Source organism: Anabrus simplex, chromosome 7 (assembly GCF_040414725.1).
Source record: "Anabrus simplex isolate iqAnaSimp1 chromosome 7, ASM4041472v1, whole genome shotgun sequence".
Classification (NCBI taxonomy): domain Eukaryota; kingdom Metazoa; phylum Arthropoda; class Insecta; order Orthoptera; family Tettigoniidae; genus Anabrus; species Anabrus simplex.
The window spans coordinates 8,103,656-8,129,861 of record NC_090271.1 but is presented as its reverse complement, the minus strand read 5'-3'; the positions used below and the strand labels follow the sequence as shown (position 1 = coordinate 8,129,861).

Below are 26,206 nucleotides of genomic sequence, written 5' to 3'. Positions count from 1 at the left end.
TCACTCAGAGAGCTTCAACAAAAAACGTACCATTCTGCAGATATTTTTCAATTTTGATGCCCTCCCCCTTCCCCCGTTATAGTCATTGACCCGAGCACTGGGAGTAGTGATCACGATAGCCTAGTTAGGGAAATACTCAGCAGAGCACCAAAGTACCGAGCTATCTGGAGGGGGTCGCTAACGACTACTCTCCCAGTAATGATCAGGAGAGGGTCGAAGCAGAGACACAAAGAGAAATGAAATTTAGGAATGTTAGGATATACAGGTAGGTAAGAAATGAAGAAAAAAGAACACACATACCATTCTGGGACAGCACACGGGATCACACATCAAGGTCATGGCGTTCCTAGAGGGGGCGATGCCAATTACTGCTCGAGTTGGGTTTCCTTATGAATCACAGTCGAATGAGGGAATATGGACGCAGATTTTACAACGGTTTGCTCTCAATCCTACGTCTAAACTAATTCCAAATTTGACAAACCCCATGCCGTATTACTTTGTTGGCGATGAAGCATTTCTTCTGAAATATAAGGCCATTCTCAAAAGGCTTCGAGATCTGCACGATAAAATTGCTGACTACCTTTTTTCACCCAAAAATTGATTATCTACCAGAATGCGGTGTTTCAACCAGAGTAAATTAAATGACATCATGAGCTGTTAGGTTCTAGACTGCAAGAAAAAATCTGCTGTGCCCAGGAACATCATTCTTGGTACAGAGAACGTGAAATACGTATCCAATCCTTTTTCCCTTATGTATTGCAGTAATGTGAAAGAACTTATGTTAAAACTTGGACTTCCAATCTATGACTCTGTGAATGGAGACTGTTCATTGATGCTTCAAAGCCAAGTTAAAGGGTGTCCTCCTTCATAACGGAAATGCTTTTGGGTAAGTGCTCATTGCCTATTCAGAGATTCTCAAAGAATGATACGCAAGTTTGCGACTGGACAACACTGGCAAGTTTGTGGTGGTTTCAAAGTTCTTACTATGTTGCTGGGTCAACAACCTGGCTTTCTTTGTCTGGGGGATAGCAGGGCAAAGAAGTCAGTTCTAAGAATGTGTTTGTGGTCACGTTTCCACATTAAGCTTGGTTTAATGAAACAGTCTGCAAAGGCTTGAAATAAGGAAGGAGACTGTTTCAGTAAATATATGAGAGAAATTTCCACTACTGAAAATGAACACCTACAACCTGTTTTCCTGGTCAGGGATGTAATGTAATGACTGATAGATGCTATGAAATTTGAATAGAGAGTGTTGCTGTAATGAAAGATGACAGGGAAAACCAGAGTACCCAAAGAAAAACCTGTCCAGCACAAATCTCACATGGAGTGACTGGGATTTGAACCACGGTATCCAGCACCGCGGAGCCTCCACAGAAATTTCCACTACTATTTGAAGCAAAATTAAAAGAAGGCATATTTAATGGTCCTGATGTAACGAAACTGATGCCTGATCTTTCTGTGAAGTTATTTCCAAATTTGTCAGTAATTAATGTTTGATGCATACAAGGAACTTGACAATAACATGAATATCAACATTCATTTTCAGTTTTCTCACCTAGATTATTTCCCCCAAAATCTAGAATTTTTGAGTGAATAGGACAAACAAATTCACAAGGACCTGCAGGAGGTATCAGGGAGGTGGAGACAAAGAGGAGGTAGTTTATACTTCCATCAGTGAGGTAAAACACACTACCATACACAAGTTGTGTTCTTTGAATATTGTTTTGGAATTTGAAATCTAAAACTGAAACAAAAACGTTTGTGATGAAATTTATGTTAATTATATAATACTTTTAAAAAACCCTGACCTGATTGATGTAAACGGACTGAAAATTCAACATTGTTTAAAATCATATTATTTACTTTAGGCAACAAAGAGGCTAGTGATTTATCGGAAGGAAATTGGTGGCAAAGTGTCCATCACTGGTATTCTGCTTCCCTTCAGTGAGGAGTCACGAAGCCCAGCTTGCCAACAGATAGTGATATGAAAAGAAGTGAATCAGTTATGGTGTGAAAATGAACATTTCCTTCCAAGAAATGCTTAATTTGACATAATTTAGGCTCCCTGCGTATTGAGCAATCACAACATCAGGTTTGGGATCCAGCACTTGGTGATAGTAATAAGTACTAAGAAATAATTACAAAAGAGCAATCTTCACTTCACTTCAATTCATATATATTTTTTTACAAAACCCTTCACATCCAGTATTCCACATAATATCCATTAACATAATACACGATTAAGTAGGTGCAGGAACTTTGAGTTTCTTCTTCCTGGATTTTGCTATTACTGGTGGTGGGTTCTTAAACACAGCACTGAAAAAAAAAAAAAAGAAAATCAAACTATTAATTATAACACAATAAAAGAAAGTGTAAACGATTTAAAATGTTTTCAGTTAGCCAGAGCAACAAGGGGGAACAAAGTATGAATGATACTGTATAGGCTTTTGGGCTTATGCTGTGGCAAGGAAAAAAAAAAAAAAAAAAAAAAAAAAAAAAAAAATTCTTGACACGGCATAAGGCCAAAAGCCTATACAGTATCATGTCTATATGTACGAGCCAAGAAAGCATCAATAGCAACAAAGTATGAAGTAACTACAAAAGAATCCCTCATATCCAGCAGTAACGAAACCAGACTTTACCAGTTAACCCAAGATTTTCCATGGTCTAGCTCAAAAATGTGCTATTGTACACGACATACCAATTAATCCATATAGGTATACTGTAGAACTTCCTGAGCTATAAAGAGTACTTCAATACATAAATTTAATGCAACAGATTGAAAATGCAACTCAAAATACCTCATACACAAGAGATGGTGTACGGCCATCTACAGAATGCCAGCATAACTGGTATCATTGCAAGAAAACAGGGTGGTATGGCAATGTTTCTTTATTAAGATGATGAGCATCTAAGCTGTAGTGTGGTAAACATATCTCTGATATCCACCTGCCTGCGTGCCTCCATCCAACGCTTTCAGAATTCGTTTTTAATACAGCCAACTGTATTATGTGATGTGTACGAACACTGCTCTGCAAAAGAAATAAATGACCTGCTTCTGCCTGTTTCCACAGTAATCACACTGTCGGCTAAGACAACATCATGATCATTGAGGGTGACAGTGAAAAACATAATCCTTGTGCTTCTACCAGAGCTAATATCTATGTAATTAGGAAAATTGAGCTTAAAGAAACTATATCCTAAGGGTGTGTCATTAGGAATGCAGCGTGTAGTGCTCTTCACTAGGCCGGGATGCTGAGCTCCTGTCACACTCATTCAAAATTCCAAGCATGATTTCTACTGCTTTATAATGTTACAAATTTGCTTATATGGTCTGCATACCTTTCCTTTAATTTGGTGAAGAGTCACAGGTCACTCACTTTCGAACACCTCTATCCCTGAAACCCTCCATCAGCTGAATAACCTCTTCATTATCCAGACAAACCAGATAGCAGATTCACATTCCTCCTCTAATTCATACTCTTCTGTTCTAAACTTGGTTATTTTCATCATCACATTCACTTTTCCACCATTGGTGGTTTTTACATGGTTTAACTGGAGTCAGGTCATCTGCAATTTGTTTAGGGTTGTGTACTAAGTCTTCAAATTTATATGTGATTTTTATTTTTTCAGTTTTTCGGTAATTTTCATTGTTACGGGATCTTCCTGTATGGTCGTATGGATGAGAAATTTGGATCATAAAAGCTAAACACAAGAGATCGGATCAATGCCTTTGAGATGTTGCAAATACCATGGACAGCCAGGCGAAATGACTGCATCATTTTAGAAGTTCGAATATAAGACAGACTTTGCAGTCTATGCCAAGTTATGTTCCAGAGAATCCTGCAATTCTTAGTCACAGTATGAGGAGAAATATGGACGACCTGAAAAGTATTGTCCATGGAAAAGTTTATGGCAAAATGCTGTGAGGATGGGTGACATGGAGAACTACTGTACCAAGGGAGTTGGCAGCCCTGAAGATGGTTTTCCGTGGTCTTCTATTTTCACACCTAAACTCCATCAGCGTGTGTGGCTCAATGGTGCACCATAATATCTGAAAAGCCGGCCATGTGGATTTTGTAATAGTTATTTGCTGTATCGTAAGATGGCAGGAAGAGGCAACATTCAGCTATACTTCGAGCTATCTATTATTGCCAAGAGATGTTGCATATATTTACAGTCACTTATTTTTAAAAACTCTGTATATAGGTTTCAAGTTCGTTTGTAAACACAGTAGGTCCTGACAGAGTTGTTGGTGACACAGAAATAGTTTGTTTACTCATTATTATTATTATTATTATTATTATTATTATTTTTTGCTAGGGGTTTTACGTCACACCGACACAGATAGGTCTTATGGCGACGATGGGATAAGAAAGGCCTAGGAGTTGGAAGGAAGCGGCCGTGGCCTTAATTAAGGTACAGCCCCAGCATTTGCCTGGTGTGAAAATGGGAAACCACGAAAAACCATCTTCAGGGCTGCCGATAGTGGGATTCGAACCTACTATCTCCCGGATGCAAGCTCACAGCCGCGCACCTCTACGCGCACGGCCAACTCGCCCGGTTTACTCATTATTAATGGTGGAGGAAGTAATACAGAGTTTGCTATAACTCCAGTGAAGATAGTGATGCTGATAACATAATTCATGACAATACGCTGAGAAATGTCAACGCACAGGGTGACTATTACACAGTCACATTACTGACGAGCAGCTGTCCAGGTTAGCGTATGTTTATAATTTGTTTAATATGTTATCGTGTGTTTTTTGATACTTTTTGCCTGCTCATTTAGAAATTATAGCAAATTTCATACAATACTGCACTCAGCATTGGGAGCAGGTTGTAGGAGCAGTCTGGAGTTAAGGCCACGGTCTTCCACCTTTCTACTCGTAACCCTTTCCTGTCCCATCGTTGCCATAAGATCTATCTGCGTCAGTGTGACATAAAGCAACTTGTGAACTACTGTCTCGAATAGGCAAGATCATAGAGAATGGCACGATGGGTCACAATGCTCAGTCAATTGTATACCTCATCAATATTACAGTCGAACCTCCATTACTCAAATTTTCAATATCTTGAAATACCGTAACTATAATTTCCCGACCGTTTGCCCTATTCTTCACGTGTATTTATTTCTCTATTACTCTAAATTCGGTTACACAAATTTCTAGAAGCAAACATTTCCTCCCTTAAACGAAAAAATACTCTGTAACCCAAATTTTGTGCCACATTAACTGTGCAATACGGCACTTGTGGTTTACAGTGATGCCGGGAGCTAATATAACGGGAACTGAAAAACTAAAACATTTAATGATCGAAAAATCGGCGAAGCCTGGCCGTTTCTCGGGTGTGAATTAACCACCGCTCACGTACGAAAGCAACCCCCGAAGTTGTGGCTGACAGGCTCCATTTACGAATCTCGCCTGTGTGGTATTAATGAGAAGACAGGAAAGGTTAACAGTAACAAACAGAAGAGACTAACAGATTTTTTTTCTGTTAACAGAGGTCGGTTTCTTGTTTCACCACTGTATGTACTGTATCCCGTCTTCTAAAAAGTTACTGTAATAAGGGTTATAATTAAAGTGATGCCATAAAATAGAATTTGTATATTTTAAAATACTGTTTAATGTATTCAGTATAAACCCATATATACATATGATTCAATTATGTGCTATACATGCTCAAAACTGTATTCTCTACATTTTGAAATTTCAATAACTGAAAACAAAATTTAGCTCCTGAGGTGATTCGAGATATTGAGGTTCCACTGTATATAAATATATATTTCTTTATAATTCTCTCTACAGGGTGTTGAAACACACAACGTTTAGCATGGACATAAATTTTTGTGTAAAAATAATGCAATGTAATTATCCTCAGCTGCGGGCTCCTGCGGGACATATGCAGTTTCCAGCTGTTGGCCAGGTCTGCTTATAACTAGTACATAATATTTTTAAAACCAATAGTCTGTACCAGCACGCAACACTTAACATTTAAAGCTAGCTTTCAGAATTTAAATTTCATCAACAGCGATTGAATTACATTTAAAAATTCACCTCATTAAAAGTTGACCTGTTGATTTCACTGCAAAAACAAGCACGATAAAAATAGTCAACGAACCCAATGTTTTTCTATATAGGCAGCAATTAGTAGTGACATACTGTGTTGCGAGTAAGGCATGTCATCTTGTGTCATCAGGCTTCTCTGCTCTGGTTTAATCAGGTTCCTTCTACTGAGCAAGAAATACTTCACTGTTTAATTGTAGCCTGTATTCGATTTTATAGATTAAATTCATGCCCTGAAAGTTATATATTGGGGAAATGCTGAGTTTTTACTGCACTGTATAGCTCTAATATGTTCATGCTGGCATTGAGTCAATGTCTGTGCAGTACTTCCTACAGAAATCTTTTCACATTCTTTACATGCGAGTCTATATACTTCTGAATTTGTATAGATCTTTTTTGTTAACAATTTTAGAGTTGCAGATTCTTTTGTGAGATTTTACTGTCAGTTAGCCTACCCAAAATTCACAAAAACTTGCGTCCTATTAGAACAATTGTAAAATTGAAAGATGCGCAAAGTTATAATGTAAGCAAACTACTCAACCAAATTAGATTTTTTAAAAAATCACTCAAAGAAGACATGTCGATTAAAAACAACCTAGAACTATTCCAAGAACTAAACAAACCTAAATAACAGACAGTACAAGAATGATATCACCAGCATGTACACTAGAATAAGAAAATCGATTGAAACTATAGAAAACCTTGAAACAGATATCATTTCAATTCAAGAAACAAATGAAATACTACCTTCTTAGAACAACCTTAAATCGAACCAAAATCTATTGTGAAAGAGAAGGGTTAACCATGGACACGCTGTTATCAGGTATAATAGCAAACAACCAACCAGCATTCTAAAGGAATAGAAAAACTGGAGCAGATATGTAGATGACATAATATGCTTATATGATGATGATGTCAGAAACGCACAACACATTACACAAGTCAATCAAATTCATCATGTAATCAGAAACTAACAAGAAAATAAACTACGATGATAATAATAATAATAATAATAATAATAATAATAATAATAATAATATCAACAACAACAACAACAATAATAATCTTCTTCATCATCTTCCTTCCAAGTATTGGGCCATGTGTCCCGTTACGGTCTTGCATTTTCCCTCCATCTCTTCATCGGACGTCCTACAGATCTCTTTCCTCTGGGTTGGTATCGAAGAATCTCTCTTGGCAATCTACTAGGTTCCATCCTTTGTACATGAAGTTTCCAGCTTTCCTGATAACTGAAGATTTAGTCAGTTATCGGTTGTACTTTCAGTTCTTTTAGCACCTGTTCAATCATTTTATGGTCGTATTTTGTATACCCTGCTGTACGATGCATGAATGCCATTTCTTGTGCTGTAATTTGAGACAAGTCTTGAGATCTTAACGTTCATAGCAAAGTGTTTGTTTAGCTAGGGTATTATCAAGGCGCAATCGAGTATGTTTCTGAATTCACAATTAAGTATTTATTTATTTTCCACCTAGTCGATACAATGATTGCTTAAGGCAATTTTTAATGGTCAAAAGTGGTACATGTTTCGTATATTATCAACATCTTCAGCCACATAACACTGTTTAGATGAAAAATATATAAAATTGACAAAGTAATGCTTTAGAGGAAGTGTCCTTAAAATTAAAACACTTCCTTGTTTTAGAATTGAGACCTGGGTAGAATTTCTATGATGTGGAAAGTTGTTGTGCAGTGCTTTTTGTAAATCTTTTTTAAAGAATGCTCAGCCGGGCTGAGTGGCTCAGACGGTTGAGGCGCTGGCCTTCTGACCCCAACTTGGCAGGTTCGATCCTGGCTCAGTCCGGTGGTATTTGAAGGTGCTCAAATACGTCAGCCTCGTGTCGGTAGATTTACTGGCACGTAAAAGAACTCCTGCGGGACTGAATTCCAGCACCTCGGCGTCTCCGAAAACCGTAAAAGAGTAGTTAGTGAGACGTAAAGCAAATAACATTATTATTATTATTAAAGAATGCTCAACTGTGTGATATGGAATGTTGTAGAATGTAGAATATTTTATTCATATTCCATTTCGCTACCTAACCTGTATGGTATAAAATATTTTTGTAGTATGTTTTATTTTTTATTTACTTTATCCACTTTGTAACTACTAGAGTGCTAATTATTTTTTGTAATAGCTGGAATAGCCCAGAAAGGTTGCGATGCTGACTTTTAGAACAGGGTGTATTGGCCTTTCTCAGTTGTGGATTCTAGAAATATGTCCTTACATATTCTGGAAAATGGAAGGTTCACAATTTGTGTCTGTATATGTTTGCCAAGATTGTATAAACATTGTGACCGGATAGAGAGTTGTGATTGGTGAATCTGGCTGGCGATAGGCAAACTCCTGCGTTCTGATTGGTCACTCCGTAATCGCTCCAAGACCAGCGCACCCTTTCTAAAGGGAGCAAGGCAGTTTTTCGTGGGCTGCCTTTGGTCTGTCTGTCGTTCTCTCGTCTGTCCGAAGTTTGACGTCGTCGGCGACTCCTCGCTCCCAGGATGGGCCACATCGAGGTAAGCACTCTTGGTTTCAGTTCCACCTTAAATTATATTTAATATTCGCTTGCATTTTCATATAGGAGTTTGCCCTAAAACCACCCAGACTCGCCACTTCAGGCGTCAGATATTTTAGAAAACATGTCTTCCCTTCATTCTAATTTGTAATTGTATTTGGTGTGCCTTGCTACCTTCTGTATGGTATTGTAGAACTTAGGTTATGCTGAAATGTTTTGGTTAATTACTTGGCTTAATAGCAACGCTCTTGTCAAACAACATCTAATCTTGTTTTCGTAAATTATGCGACTGGATTGCTAGATAGATGAATTTTGTGCAGTACTCACCTTGTAAATGTGCTTTTTGAAAATAATATTTGAAAACAAGACAGCACCATAGATTTTTCTCGAAACCCGCAACCTTCGTTTTCCTATGACCTTTGGTAGGTTCCCAGTCCTGGTTCCACGTTCCTTCTTTATAGCTGTCAAGTTGTCCAACCTGATTTTTGTTTATGTTGTATTAGGCGCAGTTCATTTGGATGTTTATTGCGTGTCTAGGGTTTAAGGTACTGTGCAAATTGACTTATTTTCCTCCCTTTTAACTATGTATATGTGTAACCGCCCAGTACCGGTTACAAGAATTTCAAGCAATTTGTTTCTGCTTACTCAGTCAAAGGTCTTTTTAAAGTCCACAAATGCAATGTGTTTCCAAACCGAATTCTCTACGTTTTCTTTAAGATCTTCATATTGAAATATGCATCAGTGCAGGAGTGCCCTTTGCGGGAACCTTGTTGTTCATTCCCCAATTTATCTTCATAATGTTGCTGCAACTTATCTTCAATGATATTTGCATATATTTTATAACCTGAATTAACAATGCTAATTCCTCTGTAATTTGCACAGTTTTTTATGTCACCTTTCTTTTTTTTTTGCTAGGGGCTTTACGTCGCACCGACACAGATAGGTCTTATGGCAACGATGGGATAGGAAAGGCCTAGGAGTTGGAAGGAAGCGGCCGTGGCCTTAATTAAGGTACAGCCCCAGCATTTGCCTGGCATGAAAATGGGAAACCACGGAAAACCATCTTCAGGGCTGCCGATAGTGGGGCTCGAACCTACTATCTCCCGGATGCAAGCTCACAGCCGCGCGCCTCTACGCGCACGGCCAACTCGCCCGGTGTCACCTTTCTTATGAAGAGGGATAACTATTGCTTTCTGCCAACTTTCTGGTGGATGGTCTCTGTTCCAAATTTGATTTTAAAAGCTGAGGAATCATTGTTTGAAAGTTTTACTTGAATATTTGAACAGTTCAGCATGTATTGCATCCTCTCCAGGTGCTTTACCATTCCTTAGTTTCTTCAAAGTTTGGTCTAGCTCTTCTAATGTTATAGGTTCCAATGTATTGGTGTTAGATATCGGCAAAGTTAACACTTCATTTTTTTGTACTTGTCCAGAGTGTTTGAAAATAATTAAGCCAGTCATTTGGTGGTATAATAATAATAATAATAATAATAATAATAATAATAATAATAATAATAATAATAATAATAATAATAATAACAACAACAACAACAACCATTTCTTTTTACAAGGGAAGTATGGGAAATCTTTCATGAGCCACTTGTGAGGGTCCGCACTCCACAAGCGTGTGAGATTCCTACTCACTAAAACCCACACACCCTTTTCCCACGACGTATATATCCGCCCCGGAACCGCTCTCGCATTACTTTAGGGCGGTGTCGTGCTAATTTCTTAGGTTTCTTCTTCCTTATTTCTCCTTACTGCTGTTCATGAGCATTCATATCTCTCTTTTTCTGATGCAGGATGCCTTCTACATATACTGCTATCTGATCCCAAGATTCTTGGTTTCGTAGCATCGCCTGCACAATAGTTTCTGGCGTCAACTCTCCTTGCTCAATATATAAACATCTTCTCTGAGTTGACCAATGACAGCATACAAAAAATGTGTGAAATACATCGTCTATATCATTGCAATAAATACACGCCGAGTCGCTCGCTCTACCTACTCTATGTAGAAATTTCCAGAAGTATCCGTGACCCGTCAATAGTTGCGTAATGTAAAAGTTAACCTCGCCATGAGCTCAGGCAACCCAATCAGCTAGGCGTGGTATCAGCCGCTTAGTCCATTTTCCTCGAGGATCTTCCTCCCATCTTTGCTGCCACCGCTCCATTCGTTGCCTATAAGCTAGCTCCTAAGCGCGTTTCTTTCCGAGCTCTCCTTGAGTTCGCCAGACTTCCTGTCTCTCTAAGGCAAGTAAATCAATCGGTGCTACCGCTGCTATTGTAAGGACCGCAGGTTTGGATACTGTGCGATATGCGTATGTAATACCAATATAATGGTCCGTTACTGGACATTATAAATTTTCCAGCTAACTCATTCTTGGTTGCCTGCGTTTCGCCCTCGTGTGCTAAGTTAGGCTCGTCAGTTGGGACTTGGCACACCACCCAAGACGCAAGGCCTCCACGGTATGCACCAGCCTGTTTTATGATCTGCAAGCTGTAATCTGTGATTCGCCATCCAATCTTTCACCCGTCGCATTACTTGATTTAGCTTAAACTGAGCCAACTCCAAATTTCAAGCAACTATCAAAACAGCTATATCATCAGCATAGCCCACTAGCATTGTGTCTTCCGGCATCTCTAACCTCAACAATCCATCATACACTATGTTCCACAGATTTGGACCAAGGATGGACCAGCTGTGAGCCATTTCACTCTCTGCCCATCTTCTGTGTGATATACTAGAGTACGATCTTTCAAATAATTTCTCATTATGTGCATGAGATACTCCGGTAGTTTGAAAGTATTTTGAAGCACTTCCAATATGTCATTCCAACTGATCGAGCTGAAAGCGTTCTTAACATCAAGGGTCACAAGGAGTGTCACTTTTCGAGAGTGATGATTACCCATTTGTGCCCTTTTAGCTGTATTCAACACTTCTCATACTGCATCAACTGTCGAATGCCCTCCTCGAAAACCATGTTGACGATCAGAGAGGTCCCCAGCTAGTTGAACTGCTGAAAGTATTCTTGGCTGCAAAAGTTTCTCTAATCCTTTACCAGCAGTATCCAGCATACATAAAGGCCTATAACCTCCAGATTTTCCTTTGCTTATTAAAACTAGCCGAGCTGTTTTCCAGCGAACACTGAACACCCCCGATAGCAGGCAGCTATTGTACATTTTCAGCAGTAGTTGTGTACAGAAATCTGCTATCAGCTTTAATATCTCTGCTGGAATACTATCTGGTCCTGGGGCCTTTTTATTTCTAAGGGACCTAATCGCTCTCGTCAATTCTTCTCGTGTAAAAAGTGGCACATCATCTATGAAGTCATCATCATCATCATCATCAGCAGACCTCTCAGGATGATCTGGGAATAATGTATCCACAATATCCTTAATTGCATTTGAGTCCATGATCGGGTTCGAGAAACTTCCAAGTTTCTTCATAACAATCTTGTATCCTAAACCCCATGGATCGTCATCCACTTCTTTAGCCATTTTCCACTATTTGTCGACTTTACTCTTTTTGATAGCATTTCTCAATTCTTTCTTCACCGACTTATACTCAGCTGTGAGTGAGGTGTCTTCTTGGCTGACTCGTGCTCTCTGTGCCTTCCGTCTAAGTTGCAGACAACGTCTTCTCTGATCAGCAATATCTTTGGTCCACCTGTATGCTGAACGCTTCTTGTTTCGTGATGTTTTACAAGTCATGGAAAGATCACATGCTCTCCGAATAAGCTCCATAGTGAGCTCAACACATTTCTCAGCGGCTTCTTTCCTTTTATAACAACATATTTGTTCTGTTATACTATCAATTTCATTTCTTAGGATAGCAAGAAATTTTTCTTTGTCCATACTTTCTATATTCCACCGCGTTGGTTCATACGATGTAATATTAATCTGTGAAGTTTCAGGAAGAATACAAAAAGTAATGTACTGGTGATCACTTCCCGTGTATTCTTCAATCACCCGCCAGTCATTGATATTCGACACGATGTCCTCAGATACACAAGTCACGTCCGGTATGGTTCCTCTACAGCCCGGTCGTCGAAAAGTTGGCACATTTCCAATATTAGTGACCGTCAAACCCAGCCTAGCGGTCATCTCCATAGTTCGGCGCCCTCTAGAGTCATACTGTGGCATACTCCATTCTAGTGCTTGGGCATTGAAATCACCAGCCAAGATTAAACCATTGTCAAAACCTTGTAATACGTCCTCTAGGCCGTCCAGCTTAGCCTGAAATTCAAATACCGACTCATTTGGCGTAAAGTAACAGCTCACTAAAGTATATCTACCAGTGCGGACCCAAACAAAACCGTCTCCGCATCCTCAGTTTGATACAGGGCATCTACCCAAACCTGGTATCCAAATTGCAGCTGTCCCACAATTATCCACGAACCATCCTGGGTGGTCTCTGTCTTGATAAGGTTCACTGAGAAGAAATACGTCTACTCCTATCTCAAAGGTCATCTGCGTCAAAAGATCATTGGCAGTTCTACTCCTGTGCATATTTGCCTGAATAACCTTCATCATTTACTGCTAGTTTTAGCCTTTTCGAGAGCTTCACGAAACGCTGTGCAGGCTTTTGAGCCAAGTACATGACTTTGATTAGCTTCGTCGACGTTAATGTCTGTGCAAATTATGATCTCGGATTTGCTTTGCAACCTACCACCCTATGCCCGGCTTCTCCGCACTTAAAACAAATTTTGCTTCTATCTGCACCTTTGCAGTTTCGTGCATGGTGTCCATACGAAAGACATCGAAAGCACCGAGATACCACGATCCTTTTTCGGATTCTACAATCCAACCATCCTATTTTAATTTTACCCATATCCAAAAGTTTCTGGGCCTCCTTATCTTCTATCTCAATGATAGCAAGTTTTTGCCCTCTGTTGTTTGGATTATTAATTGAGACTTTCAGTTCTCCGATGATATAGATGTTGATTCCCATAGGGAATCTGAAATATTTGTCCTGAATGAGTAAATTTATAATACCAACATAAATGGTCCGTTATTGGACATTATAAATTTTCCAGCTAACTCATTCTTGGTTGCCAGCGTTTCGCCCTCGTGTGCTAGGGTGGGCTCATCAGTTGGCACCTAGCACACCTACCAATACGCTGGCTAGTGCATACCGTGGAGGCCACTGCGTAGGCTAACTGGAGCCACCGGCAGTGCCAATGCACTAAGAGACTTTGTCTCATTATCAAAAATTGATGCCTGCTTGGTCATCAGATGATATAGATGTTGATTCCCATAGGGAATCTGAAATATTTGTCCTGAATGAGTAAATTTATAATACCAACATAAATGGTCCGTTATTGGACATTATAAATTTTCCAGCTAACTCATTCTTGGTTGCCAGCGTTTCGCCCTCGTGTGCTAGGGTGGGCTCATCAGTTGGCACCTAGCACACCTACCAATACGCTGGCTAGTGCATACCGTGGAGGCCACTGCGTAGGCTAACTGGAGCCACCGGCAGTGCCAATGCACTAAGAGACTTTGTCTCATTATCAAAAATTGATGCCTGCTTGGTCATCAGATGATATAGATGTTGATTCCCATAGGGAATCTGAAATATTTGTCCTGAATGAGTAAATTTATAATACCAACATAAATGGTCCGTTATTGGACATTATAAATTTTCCAGCTAACTCATTCTTGGTTGCCAGCGTTTCGCCCTCGTGTGCTAGGGTGGGCTCATCAGTTGGCACCTAGCACACCTACCAATACGCTGGCTAGTGCATACCGTGGAGGCCACTGCGTAGGCTAACTGGAGCCACCGGCAGTGCCAATGCACTAAGAGACTTTGTCTCATTATCAAAAATTGATGCCTGCTTGGTCATCAGATGATATAGATGTTGATTCCCATAGGGAATCTGAAATATTTGTCCTGAATGAGTAAATTTATAATACCAACATAAATGGTCCGTTATTGGACATTATAAATTTTCCAGCTAACTCATTCTTGGTTGCCAGCGTTTCGCCCTCGTGTGCTAGGGTGGGCTCATCAGTTGGCACCTAGCACACCTACCAATACGCTGGCTAGTGCATACCGTGGAGGCCACTGCGTAGGCTAACTGGAGCCACCGGCAGTGCCAATGCACTAAGAGACTTTGTCTCATTATCAAAAATTGATGCCTGCTTGGTCATCAGATGATATAGATGTTGATTCCCATAGGGAATCTGAAATATTTGTCCTGAATGAGTAAATTTATAATACCAACATAAATGGTCCGTTATTGGACATTATAAATTTTCCAGCTAACTCATTCTTGGTTGCCAGCGTTTCGCCCTCGTGTGCTAGGGTGGGCTCATCAGTTGGCACCTAGCACACCTACCAATACGCTGGCTAGTGCATACCGTGGAGGCCACTGCGTAGGCTAACTGGAGCCACCGGCAGTGCCAATGCACTAAGAGACTTTGTCTCATTATCAAAAATTGATGCCTGCTTGGTCATCAGATGATATAGATGTTGATTCCCATAGGGAATCTGAAATATTTGTCCTGAATGAGTAAATTTATAATACCAACATAAATGGTCCGTTATTGGACATTATAAATTTTCCAGCTAACTCATTCTTGGTTGCCAGCGTTTCGCCCTCGTGTGCTAGGGTGGGCTCATCAGTTGGCACCTAGCACACCTACCAAGCAGGCATCAATTTTTGATAATGAGACAAAGTCTCTTAGTGCATTGGCACTGCCGGTGGCTCCAGTTAGCCTACGCAGTGGCCTCCACGGTATGCACTAGCCAGCGTATTGGTAGGTGTGCTAGGTGCCAACTGATGAGCCCACCCTAGCACACGAGGGCGAAACGCTGGCAACCAAGAATGAGTTAGCTGGAAAATTTATAATGTCCAATAACGGACCATTTATGTTGGTATTATAAATTTACTCATTCAGGACAAATATTTCAGATTCCCTATGGGAATCAACATCTATATCATCTGATGACCAAGCAGGCATCAATTTTTGATAATGAGACAAAGTCTCTTAGTGCATTGGCACTGCCGGTGGCTCCAGTTAGCCTACGCAGTGGCCTCCACGGTATGCACTAGCCAGCGTATTGGTAGGTGTGCTAGGTGCCAACTGATGAGCCCACCCTAGCACACGAGGGCGAAACGCTGGCAACCAAGAATGAGTTAGCTGGAAAATTTATAATGTCCAATAACGGACCATTTATGTTGGTATTATTTCAGTTCTCCTTCGAAATTCTGAAGATCCTGTCTTACAGCTTCCTCTACATCTAAAGCAGTGGTGATACTGTCCATGTCCCGAATTTCCAAGGTAGTGCGGGGAGTTAAAGTCTTCACATCGCCATCCGTTCCAACGATCCCTTGATTTTAAATGGGTCCGTTTATCTTGTTTTTTCCCCACTATCAATGACCTCCATTCTGCCAGAATCTACCTTATCTGTTAAAGGTTGGATATCTTTATCCTCCTTCATTTCCTTCTTTTTTTTTTTCTTATAGGAAATCTGGACCCATTTCTCCTTATCGTTTTCCTCCCCGTTCGTCACTAACGGTGTCGTAGGCAATTCATTTATCTCTACGGTTGTTTGTTCCCGTTTTAGATTTTCCCTAGCTCTCTTCCAGGATGTCCTGCATGCTGCTCCAGCATTGAGAGCTTCCTCCAATTTTCGCAATCCATTCTGGACTTCCAACTGAAGGTTCTTAAGCTTTTCACCAATGCCCTAGCGATCTCAAGATGTTCCTCCTCTTTACGCTGTTCCTCCATTATTATATCCTCACTCCTCTCATTAGGTACTTGCGTCATATCCTGTGTCCCAATACTGGCACATTCAAGTACGTTTGCACTACTATTCTGACACGAAAGAGAACTTCTGCCTCCGTCAACATGCAAGAAAAGAATCTAACTGGCCGTGACTGAGCCGCGGCGGCGAAGGATCCTTTCTTTGATGTTGTATATTCCTTGAAAACAACTTATAACCTAAATCCTGAATGATGAAATACTTATCTACAATTAATTTGTCTACAAGTCAATGAAATAATTTGATGAAGTTGTAAAACTATACCACAGGTACTAGAAGAATATTCTAGCTCAACTTCTAGTGACGCATATCATTAATTACAGCTTATAAATCTCATATTTATCCCGTATATTTAACTAAGGTTAAGTTATGAGTAGGTTCCCACCTTCCAATACTTATCAATTTCTGTATAATAGGTTTATTAATTACATAATATAAACCAACATGAATGAACTTTATTTCATCATCATAATTATATGTTTTAATCTTCGTGCCATTTTATCATATCTTTTAGCTTTTGTATCATCATAACATCAATGTGTTTTAATTGTCTTGCCATTTTGTCAAATTTTAGCTGAAGATGTTCCATAATCGGAATGAAACATGTACTAGAGATTAAGATGGTTTATATTATGTAATTAATAAACCTATTATACAGAAATTGATAAGTATTGGAAGGTGGGAACCTACTCATAACTTAACCTTAGTTATAATTAATTACTTACGAATTCAACATAAGAAGTACACACACATATTCACCCATCTTTCCATCACGCAACACCACCACCACCACCACCACCACCACCACCACCACCACCACCACCAACAATAATAATAATAATAACAACAATAATAAAAGTACCAGAGGAATGGAAATGTGCATTAATCCATCCATTACATAAAAAGGGTGATAAAGCAGATCCAAATAATTACAGAGGTATTTTGCTAGTACCAGTTGCGTACAAAATTTTTTCTAAGGTGCTATTAAACAGGCTAGAACCACAAGCAGATCCACAAATAGGGGAATACCAGGCAGGCTTCAGAAAAGAGAGATCATGCATTGAACAGATCTGGAACTTGAGAACACTTTTGAAAGTCAGACAAACAAGAAACACTGTAGTTACCTTTGTGGACTTTAAAAAAGCGTACGACTCTATAGACAGACAGACGCACTTTGACGTCCTGGAATAATATGGCACTGACAGAAAAACCAGAGCACTTTAACAGACGCTTACAGACACCACCTCCAAGATCAAGTTTATGGGAGAAATTTTGGAACCCTTCCAGATACACACAGGTGTACGGCAAGGAGATGGGCTCTCATCAATCTTGTTCAACATGGTGTTAAGACAAAATTATCAAGCAGTGGGAGCAACAAGTTAAAGGAATACATACAGCTGGGAAGAACACGTGAAACAAAAACCATCATGAAATGTCTGGCATTTGCAGATGACATAGCCATACTCAGCAATAAAACATAGGAGGCAAAGGAAGCACTGGAATGCTTGCATGAAATAGCTGCCAAAACAGGTCTACAGATATCTTACGAGAAGATCCAATACATGGAACGACAGAACAACAATGTGAACACCATGCATACTGTATATGGATCCGTAAAAGAGTCGAAAAATTTAAATATTTAGGGGAATGCATACAAATAGAAGGATCAAACAAGGTGTCTAACATAGAACGAACGGAAAAACTCCAGAAAGCAAACTCATATGGTCACATTATAATAAGAAAAGCATATCAAGGCAGGCCAAACTTAGACACTACAAAACAGTCGTATTACCAGAAGCATTGTATGCCTCAGAAACGACCACAATTGGAGCATCAGGCATCATAGAGACAGAAAAAATAGAACTTAAAATTCTCAGAAAAATATTTGGACCAATACACAGAGATGGCATATGGATGAAACGACCTATCGAAGAGCTGTACCAGGACAATGACAGACTCACAGACATTATCAGGAAATGCAGACTAACTTTCTATGGGTACATACAGAGAATGTGAAAGAACAGACTTACAAAGAAAACCTTTGATGTAGTAAACAGTTCAAGCAAGAAAACAAATTGGTGTCATGAAATAGAGGAAAACTTAAGGCAGGTGGGGATCAACAGGCAAACGACAGAAACAAAATTAGGAATATAAAATTTATAGTACATGAGAAGAAGAAGACAGGAAAATTGTGGACAGAACAAAGGAAACAGGAGCACAGCCAAAGGATGAAGAGATTTTGGGAAGAGAATATGAAGAAGGCAAAGAAGTGAAAATTGTGTTATCATGAGATATTTGAGTTCAAACACTGTCCATAAGGGCAAAAATGATATGAACAACAACAACAACAACATCAACAACAATAATAATGGTACAAGGTCAACCTAAAGAACATAAAAGTTGGAAGCTCCAAACAAAATTTAAGTTTAAACTGTTTAGGATGACCCTGCTCTATTGTCCAACAATAATCAGGAAACTCAACACCAAATTAAATCTCTACAGGAAATAGCACAAAAAATAGGTCTTACAATATCCTTCGAAAATACTGAGATCATGTTTACACTTCCCCCACTGATAAATAAAATAACAATTGATGGGCAAGAAATTAAAATCGTTGATAAATTTAAGTATTTAGGAGAAATCGTAACTTATAACCTTAATGAGAAACCAGGTTGGCATAACAGGATAAATAAATTTAAACAAGCAAATTATATTACTGTACCAAGACTACATAGAATAAAAATAGTTTATCGATAGCAGCAAAATTAAGACATTATAAAAAAGTCACACAGCCTACAATTCGGTAGACAGAGAAACACTGATCCATATCCTCGAAGGAATGGGTCTAGATGGGAAGACCAGAGAGCTCATTAAACAGACTGTGACTGACACAACATCCAAGGTCACGTTCAGGGCGATGCTATCAGAATCCTTTAGGATTAAAACAGGGGCCAGACAGGGAGATGGGCTTTCTCCACTTCTATTCAACTGTGTTCTTGACAAGGTCATTAGAGAGTCACGCAAGAAAATGCAAGGAACAGGTGGTATACTGCCTAGCCTTTGTGATTCTGTCAGAGTCGATAGAGGAGGCACGGAACCAGGAACAAGCAAGTAAGACACAAGAAGACACAGTACATGACCAACATCGAAACAGCACCCAGAGTGGAGGGAGGGAGGATTCGGAAAGAAGATAAATTCAAAACACCTGGGAGAGTGGATAGATAACAACCTTTTAAAATTAAAAACTTCATCACTGATCCGTATTGAACTAATAATTACAATGCTAAAAAGATAAAGATGTTCCACCTATTCAATACAATAATATTGTTGCACGAATTAATGTAGCAACATATTTAATATGTTATGGGACCGGTTTCGACATATGTCCATGTCATCATCAGCCGACACAAAAATGGCAAGAAGTCAACACAATTGTAACACTTATGACACTTTTCTTGAATTAAAAATAGAAGTTCATGTAGAGGTTCTTGAGCACTCTTGCTGTAGATTAATTCGTGCAACAATATTAATGTATTGAATAGGTGGAACATCTTTCTCTTTTTAGCATTGTAGATCACAACCTGTCAGAGAAAGAGGCACTGATATATAGAATAAACAAAATGAACTTGACATACAAGCTAAGTATGAACACCTATAACAAGAAAATCTCAATCAATGCAAAATTCAGACATTACCAGACAGTGATCTGTCCAGAAGCCTTATACGCAGTTGAATGTTTGAACCTGATAAAGGTAGGATTGGTCAAGAAATTAGAACTGGTGGAGCAAAAAATTCTGATGATGCTGCTTGTTTAAAGGGGCCTAACATCTAGGTTATCGGCCCCTGATGCTACAAAATGAGATGAAATGAAATGACAAATTAAAAGCCCAAAAACATCCAATGACCACAATTCAAAACGTGAGGATGAAGAATGAATGGATGGATGGATATGAATTTAAAATTATCAGTGGAACCGACCCACATTGCCTCACATGCACAGAAGCTGGTGTAGAGCAATAGTATTACTGACGAACAGACTGCTTCTATAGCACAATACTGAATCGATGATACTTGTAGTTTCAACGGCTCCAAAAACCAAGTCAGCGGCCCCTCACAATGGTACTTATCACTAGGAAAGTAGAACTATGGTATTTGTCATGTTGCGGTATTAATCAAGAGGAGTGTAGACTCGCGGTATTCCACACATTATGGTACTACTCACAGGTAATGAAATTCGCACATGTATTACAGACCTACTGTGTTTCGCACACTGTGGTGCCATTGACAGGCAACGCAAACCTATGGTGTTCATCACCTAAGTGTACTAACCACAGGGACTTGTACTATCCAGTGGTGTTCCTCATATAGTGGGTACTAATCATAGGCAAGCCAGAACCATGGGTTCCCTAATCTCATGGTGTCACTCATATAGTGCTACTAATCACAGGTACTGTAAAAGACATCGTGCTCTCGTTTGCTACTAATCACAAACCTATTTAGTACCCAACATGGTGGTACTACGTGAAAGTAAAAGCAACCCATGGTGTTCCCCGCAAGGTGGTACTAATCACAAATAGTTTCACGGTTCTAATTTGATCATCCCTTGGTCGCCCCTTTTCGTCACCTCTTACGACAGGCAGGGGATACCGTGGGTGAATTCTTTGTCTGCATCCCCCACCCACAGAGGGTTGTGTGTTTGGTCCATGAGAGGTATTTTATTTCCCTCAAGTCCGCTGGCAAGGCGGTTAGAACACCCTATCCGCCACCTGCGACGCGCCACGTGGGAGTATCACCTCTCCCCCTGCTACGCCAGCGCAATAGTTTCGTGGAAAAAAATTCTAAGGAAGATACTGAGAGCCCAAAGAACAGAGGCTGGATCATACAGAAAGAAAGCAAACAAAGAACTGTACCGCAAGATAGAAAAGATCTCAGACACCATCCGGAAGAGGAGAGCCATGTTCTTTGGACTCATCTACAGAATGGACCAGGGAAGACCGACAAACCAGATAGTAAGGTTTTTTGAGACCAGGAAACCTGTGGTACACTTCCATCAGGAAGTGAAGAAGGGCCTGACAGAGATGGGAATACAAGGATTGGAAATAAGCAACGGGGGAACTTACAAGTCGAAAATAAAGAACACAAAGAGTTTCCAAGAAAAGTTAGTTTGTGGACCCAAACACCATGGACGGAAGAGAGAAGGAGGTTGCAGAGTGAAATAATGAAGGATTACTGGGCGCACATCAAAGCCCAGAAGCAGCTGAAATCGAATTAACATGGTCCACAGTTGGTCAAAACGAAAGAAAGAAGAAGTCACACAGTCAAAAATAACTTACGCAAGTGAAACCATTTTTAAAATTACTAATACAGCTCAAACAGACAAAATACTTAAGACAGAAATAAGAATAATTAGAACATGCATAAATAAACAGTATCAAGTTAAAGGACAATGGAGAATAGCATCAAATAACACAGTTTATAAGTAAATTGAACCAGTATTGAGCATGATTAGGAAAAACGTATATAATTCTTTGGACATCTTATCAGAACACTTGACACCAGAATTAGCAGAATTGTAAAATTTATGGAATAGCAAGACCAAGATTTAATGGATCATGGAATTTAAGGAGTATATTAAAGAGATGATCTCAAAACAAAACAGAAGAAATTAAGATACTTCAAGACACATACACCAGGCTACAGGCCAAGATCAATAAAAGGTCTTATGGGAGGGTATTTTCAACAGAACAAATGAAGGCAGCATCTCTCAGAATGAAAAAAATATTGGGCTGATAGGAAATCAATAAATGCTTTGTATAAGACTAGTACCATTGGACTGAGCCAGGATCAAACCTGCCTCAACCATCTGAGTCACTCAGCCTGGCTGAACTACTCTGATATCACTGTCAGTAGGAATAATGACAGCCTGTCATCACACACTATTGACAATGAATCCATACAAACACAAAGTAGCAGAACTAAATACTGTACGATACACAGAGGAATTTCCATACCAATGAGCACAACAGATTTCAATGAAGACTTACAATAATTAATTAAATTGCAAAAGAAAGCAAACACCTCCCAACACAGTAGAACACAAAGGGAAAACACCAAAAGAACCACAACTATGTGAACAAGAACACATACAAAATAGCTCATATTACAAAAAAAAAAGAAAAAAGAAAAAGAAAACAAGGTTAAACTAGCCTTTAGAACAAACAACACACAGCAGAGAGACAATAGCAAATGCAACCTAAAGAACAACAACAACAACAAAAAAACAACTTTTCTTCAAGTCGGACATCAGGAGTTTATGAACTCAAGTGTCAAGAACAAAGCTGCAATATCACATACATAGGTCCATAATTTCCACACAAGACACATAAAACACAAAAATGCGATCAGATCATATAGGCATTCAGCCTTTGTAGAACACAAATATACGACAATTCACACCATTTCACAGACATCAATACAGATCTACAAATTTTACACATCGAAAATAAAAGCAAATCTTTGAATACTAAAGAAGCAATCAGTATAGATACCCTCTGTACTCTACAGCTCTGAGTGCCTCTTGAGGAGGATGGCACCTACAGGATCAGGCAAAACAAGAAGCTCTACGAACATCAGGAAGACATAGTCCCACGTAGGAGGAAAAGGCGACTGACTTTCTAAGGGGACAAGCCGCCTGAAACCCTGCTCGCCAACAGAATCCTCACACAGGCAAGTAGGGGAAAGGCTTCCAAAACCAAGTGGATCACCTCAGTAACATCAGACCTAGAGGAACTACAGGGAGTCTTCCCACTGTCCCTCACAAGCAAGAGGGACCACAAGACCTACGTGGACGGATGGAATGTAGCAAGCACACAGTCAGAGAATGAAAGCGTGCTGGCTCGGCCAAGAAAACACAGAAGACATTACTTAAGAGTTAAGACAGAACACCCCGCTTAATTAAGTTCTGAAAAACGTATAGCACTCGGTGAATCACACGGGAGACTACTCTGATCTGCAGTAAATTACCTGAATTTATGCACCATTTCTACCACTCAAGGTGATTTTTAGGTTGTTATTTATTACTAAAAAAGTCTTAAAAGATAATCTTTAATTCAATTCCATACTTTTATTTCATCAAAATCATTTTTTAAAAAAAACTAACATATGAAGCAACATTTCCCTCCCCTCTCCAATGAACAGAAACATGGCCCATAACACTCCCCTACTTCACCTCCCGTCTCCAGTGCCCACAGAAAGTTCCTCTCAGCCCCCTACTTAGCTACTCAACCGTACCATATCATTTTATGATACGTTTGCCTTTTCTGAAGTCTTCACGTTCCTAGTGAACTCTTGTATCTATTGTGAACTGTTAATCTTCCCCATCATGTGTTGTTACCACTACGTAATCTTTCCTTATTCGGGTAGATGGCATCTCAGGCGCTAGCATAGTTGAAAGCCTTTCTTTTCTGCACCGTCTTGTTGGGTTATCTTTCTGGTTGGTTGTGTGGTGAGTTTTTGACTTGAGAAGATGGAAGGATTGGATTTCCAAATCGCCTTTGTGGCATATAAAAGATACTTTAACAGATTCAAGATATCTTTGTACATATCTCGGCCTTTCGAGAATGTGAATTGCTTATATAATTGAGGTATTTATTTTCCTTTAATCTTCTCCTGGTTTTATTATTGCTTCGTTCTGTGCTCACCATGGTTGGGTTAGAAAGGTTTCCCTCATTATGTGTGTTTCTAATTTACACTGACTGACAGAGCAAATGCAACACCAAGGAGGAGTGGTTCAAAAGGGATGAAAGTTGGGGAAAAAACAGAGACGGCACGGACGAATAATTGAAGTTTATTTCAAACCGATATGCAGGTTACACAATGCGCACGGCATCGACTCAGTAGGATGTAGGACCACCGCGAGCGGCGATGCACGCAGAAACACGTCGAGGTACAGAGTCAATAAGAGTGTGGATGGTGTCCTGAGGGATGGTTCTCCATTCTCTGTCAACCATTTGCCACAGTTGCTCGTCCGTACGAGGCTGGGGCAGAGTTTGCAAACGGCGTCCAATGAGATCCCACACGTGTTCGATTGGTGAGAGATCCGGAGAGTACGCTGGCCACGGAAGCATCTGTACACCTCGTAGAGCCTGTTGGGAGATGCGAGCAGTGTGTGGGTGGGCATTATCCTGCTGAAACAGAGCATTGGGCAGCCCCTGAAGGTACGGGAGTGCCACCGGCCGCAGCACATGCTGCACGTACCGGTGGGCATTTAACGTGCCTTGAATACGCACTAGAGGTGACGTGGAATCATACGCAATAGCGCCCCAAACCATGATGCCGCGTTGTCTAGCGGTAGGGCGCTCCACAGTTACGGCCGGATTTGACCTATCTCCACGCCGACGCCACACGCGTCTGCGGTGACTATCACTGACAGAACAGAAGCGTGACTCATCGGAGAACACGACGTTCCGCCATTCCCTCATCCAAGTCGCTCTAGCCCGGCACCATGCCAGGCGTGCACGTCTATGCTGTGGAGTCAATGGTAGTCTTCTGAGCGGACGTCGGGAGTGCAGGCCTCCTTCAACCAATCGACGGGAAATTGTTCTGGTCGATATTGGAACATGCTGAAGAATGGCGGTTGACGTGGCGTGCGGGGCTGCCACCGCTTGGCGGCGGATGCGCTGATCCTCGCGTGATGACGTCACTTGGGCTGCGCCTGGACCCCTCGCACGTGCCATATGTCCCTGGTCCCTGCGCCAACCATCTTCGCCACAGGCGCTGCACCGTGGACACATCCCTATGGGTATCGGCTGCGATTTGACGAAGCGACCAACCTGCCCTTCTCAGCCCGATCAGCATACCCCTCGTAAAGTCGTCTGTCTGCTGGAAGTGCCTCCGTTGACGGCGGCCTGGCATTCTTAGCTACACACGTGTCCTGTGGCACACGACAACACGTTCTACAATGACTGTCGGCTGAGAAATCACGGTACGAAGTGGGCCATTCGCCAACGCCGTGTCCCATTTATCGTTCGCTACGTGCGCAGCACAGTAGCGCATTTCACATCATGAGCATACCTCAGTGACGTCAGTCTACCCTGCAATTGGCATAAAGTTCTGACCACTCCTTCTTGGTGTTGCATTTGCTCTGTCAGTCAGTGTATTTGTGTGTCAACTTTGATTTGACACGCTTCTTTCGGTATTTTCCTTTACTGATTCGCTATGTTTGTTTAGAGAACAGAAGGTGATACAGATTCGTGTGTGTGTGTGTATGTGATTGTTTGCTGTGTGCAGTCCGAGACCTTTACTCATGTCACTTCATTAACATTCCGCTTGAGCTCATGTTGTTGTATTTTATCGCGTGTTCTGTATAATTCATGTCCACTAAATAAGTGTGGTATGAATACAAGCTAACAACGCGATTGGCCTGTTTCTGTGTTTTTTTGGTGTGGGAGACACTCCGTCTCTTTAAGATGGACCACTTTCTGGTTCATATTGTATGAGCTCGAGAGCGGTTCTTTATTTTGTTATGTGCTGTGAGTTGACATTCTTACACGTCCCTTTATTCGGCGACCTAACCCCTTGGTCTCTGTGTGAGCGTGGGTGGTTCTGATGCTTTGATCCGCAATACCTTTTGTGTCTAGTTTACTTATTAATTGTTCGTTTCTCATTGCCGCCATTGGCTTTCTTTACCTATTTTCTGGTGTAATATGTTTTATTCTTTGCAGGATGGCTTTCTATTTTATCTTAGTTGTTTTGCATAAAACCATGGTAACTTCCCCTTTCCTCTTTGCTTTAATTTTATGAATTCGGTGCACCCTTCCGTCTTCTCCCGTTTTATGCTCTTTTAT

General features: G+C 40.3%; 1 protein-coding gene across 7 annotated transcripts in view; it reads right to left on the bottom strand.

Moving 5' to 3' along the window:
- Positions 1-2,141: 2,141 nt before the first annotated feature.
- Positions 2,142-26,206, bottom strand: part of Tfb4 (transcription factor B4) — a 245,087-nt gene continuing 221,022 nt past the window's right edge. For 5 of the 7 annotated variants that reach the window (XM_068228558.1, XM_067151038.2, XM_067151035.2 and 2 more), the window contains one exon: positions 2,142-2,316. In XM_068228558.1, coding sequence (XP_068084659.1) covers positions 2,241-2,316 — 76 coding nt within the window. In that variant the 3' untranslated portion in view covers positions 2,142-2,240. The remainder of the gene's footprint in view (positions 2,317-26,206) is intronic. The other 2 variants (XM_067151037.2, XM_067151034.2) reach the window with 1 other exon arrangement.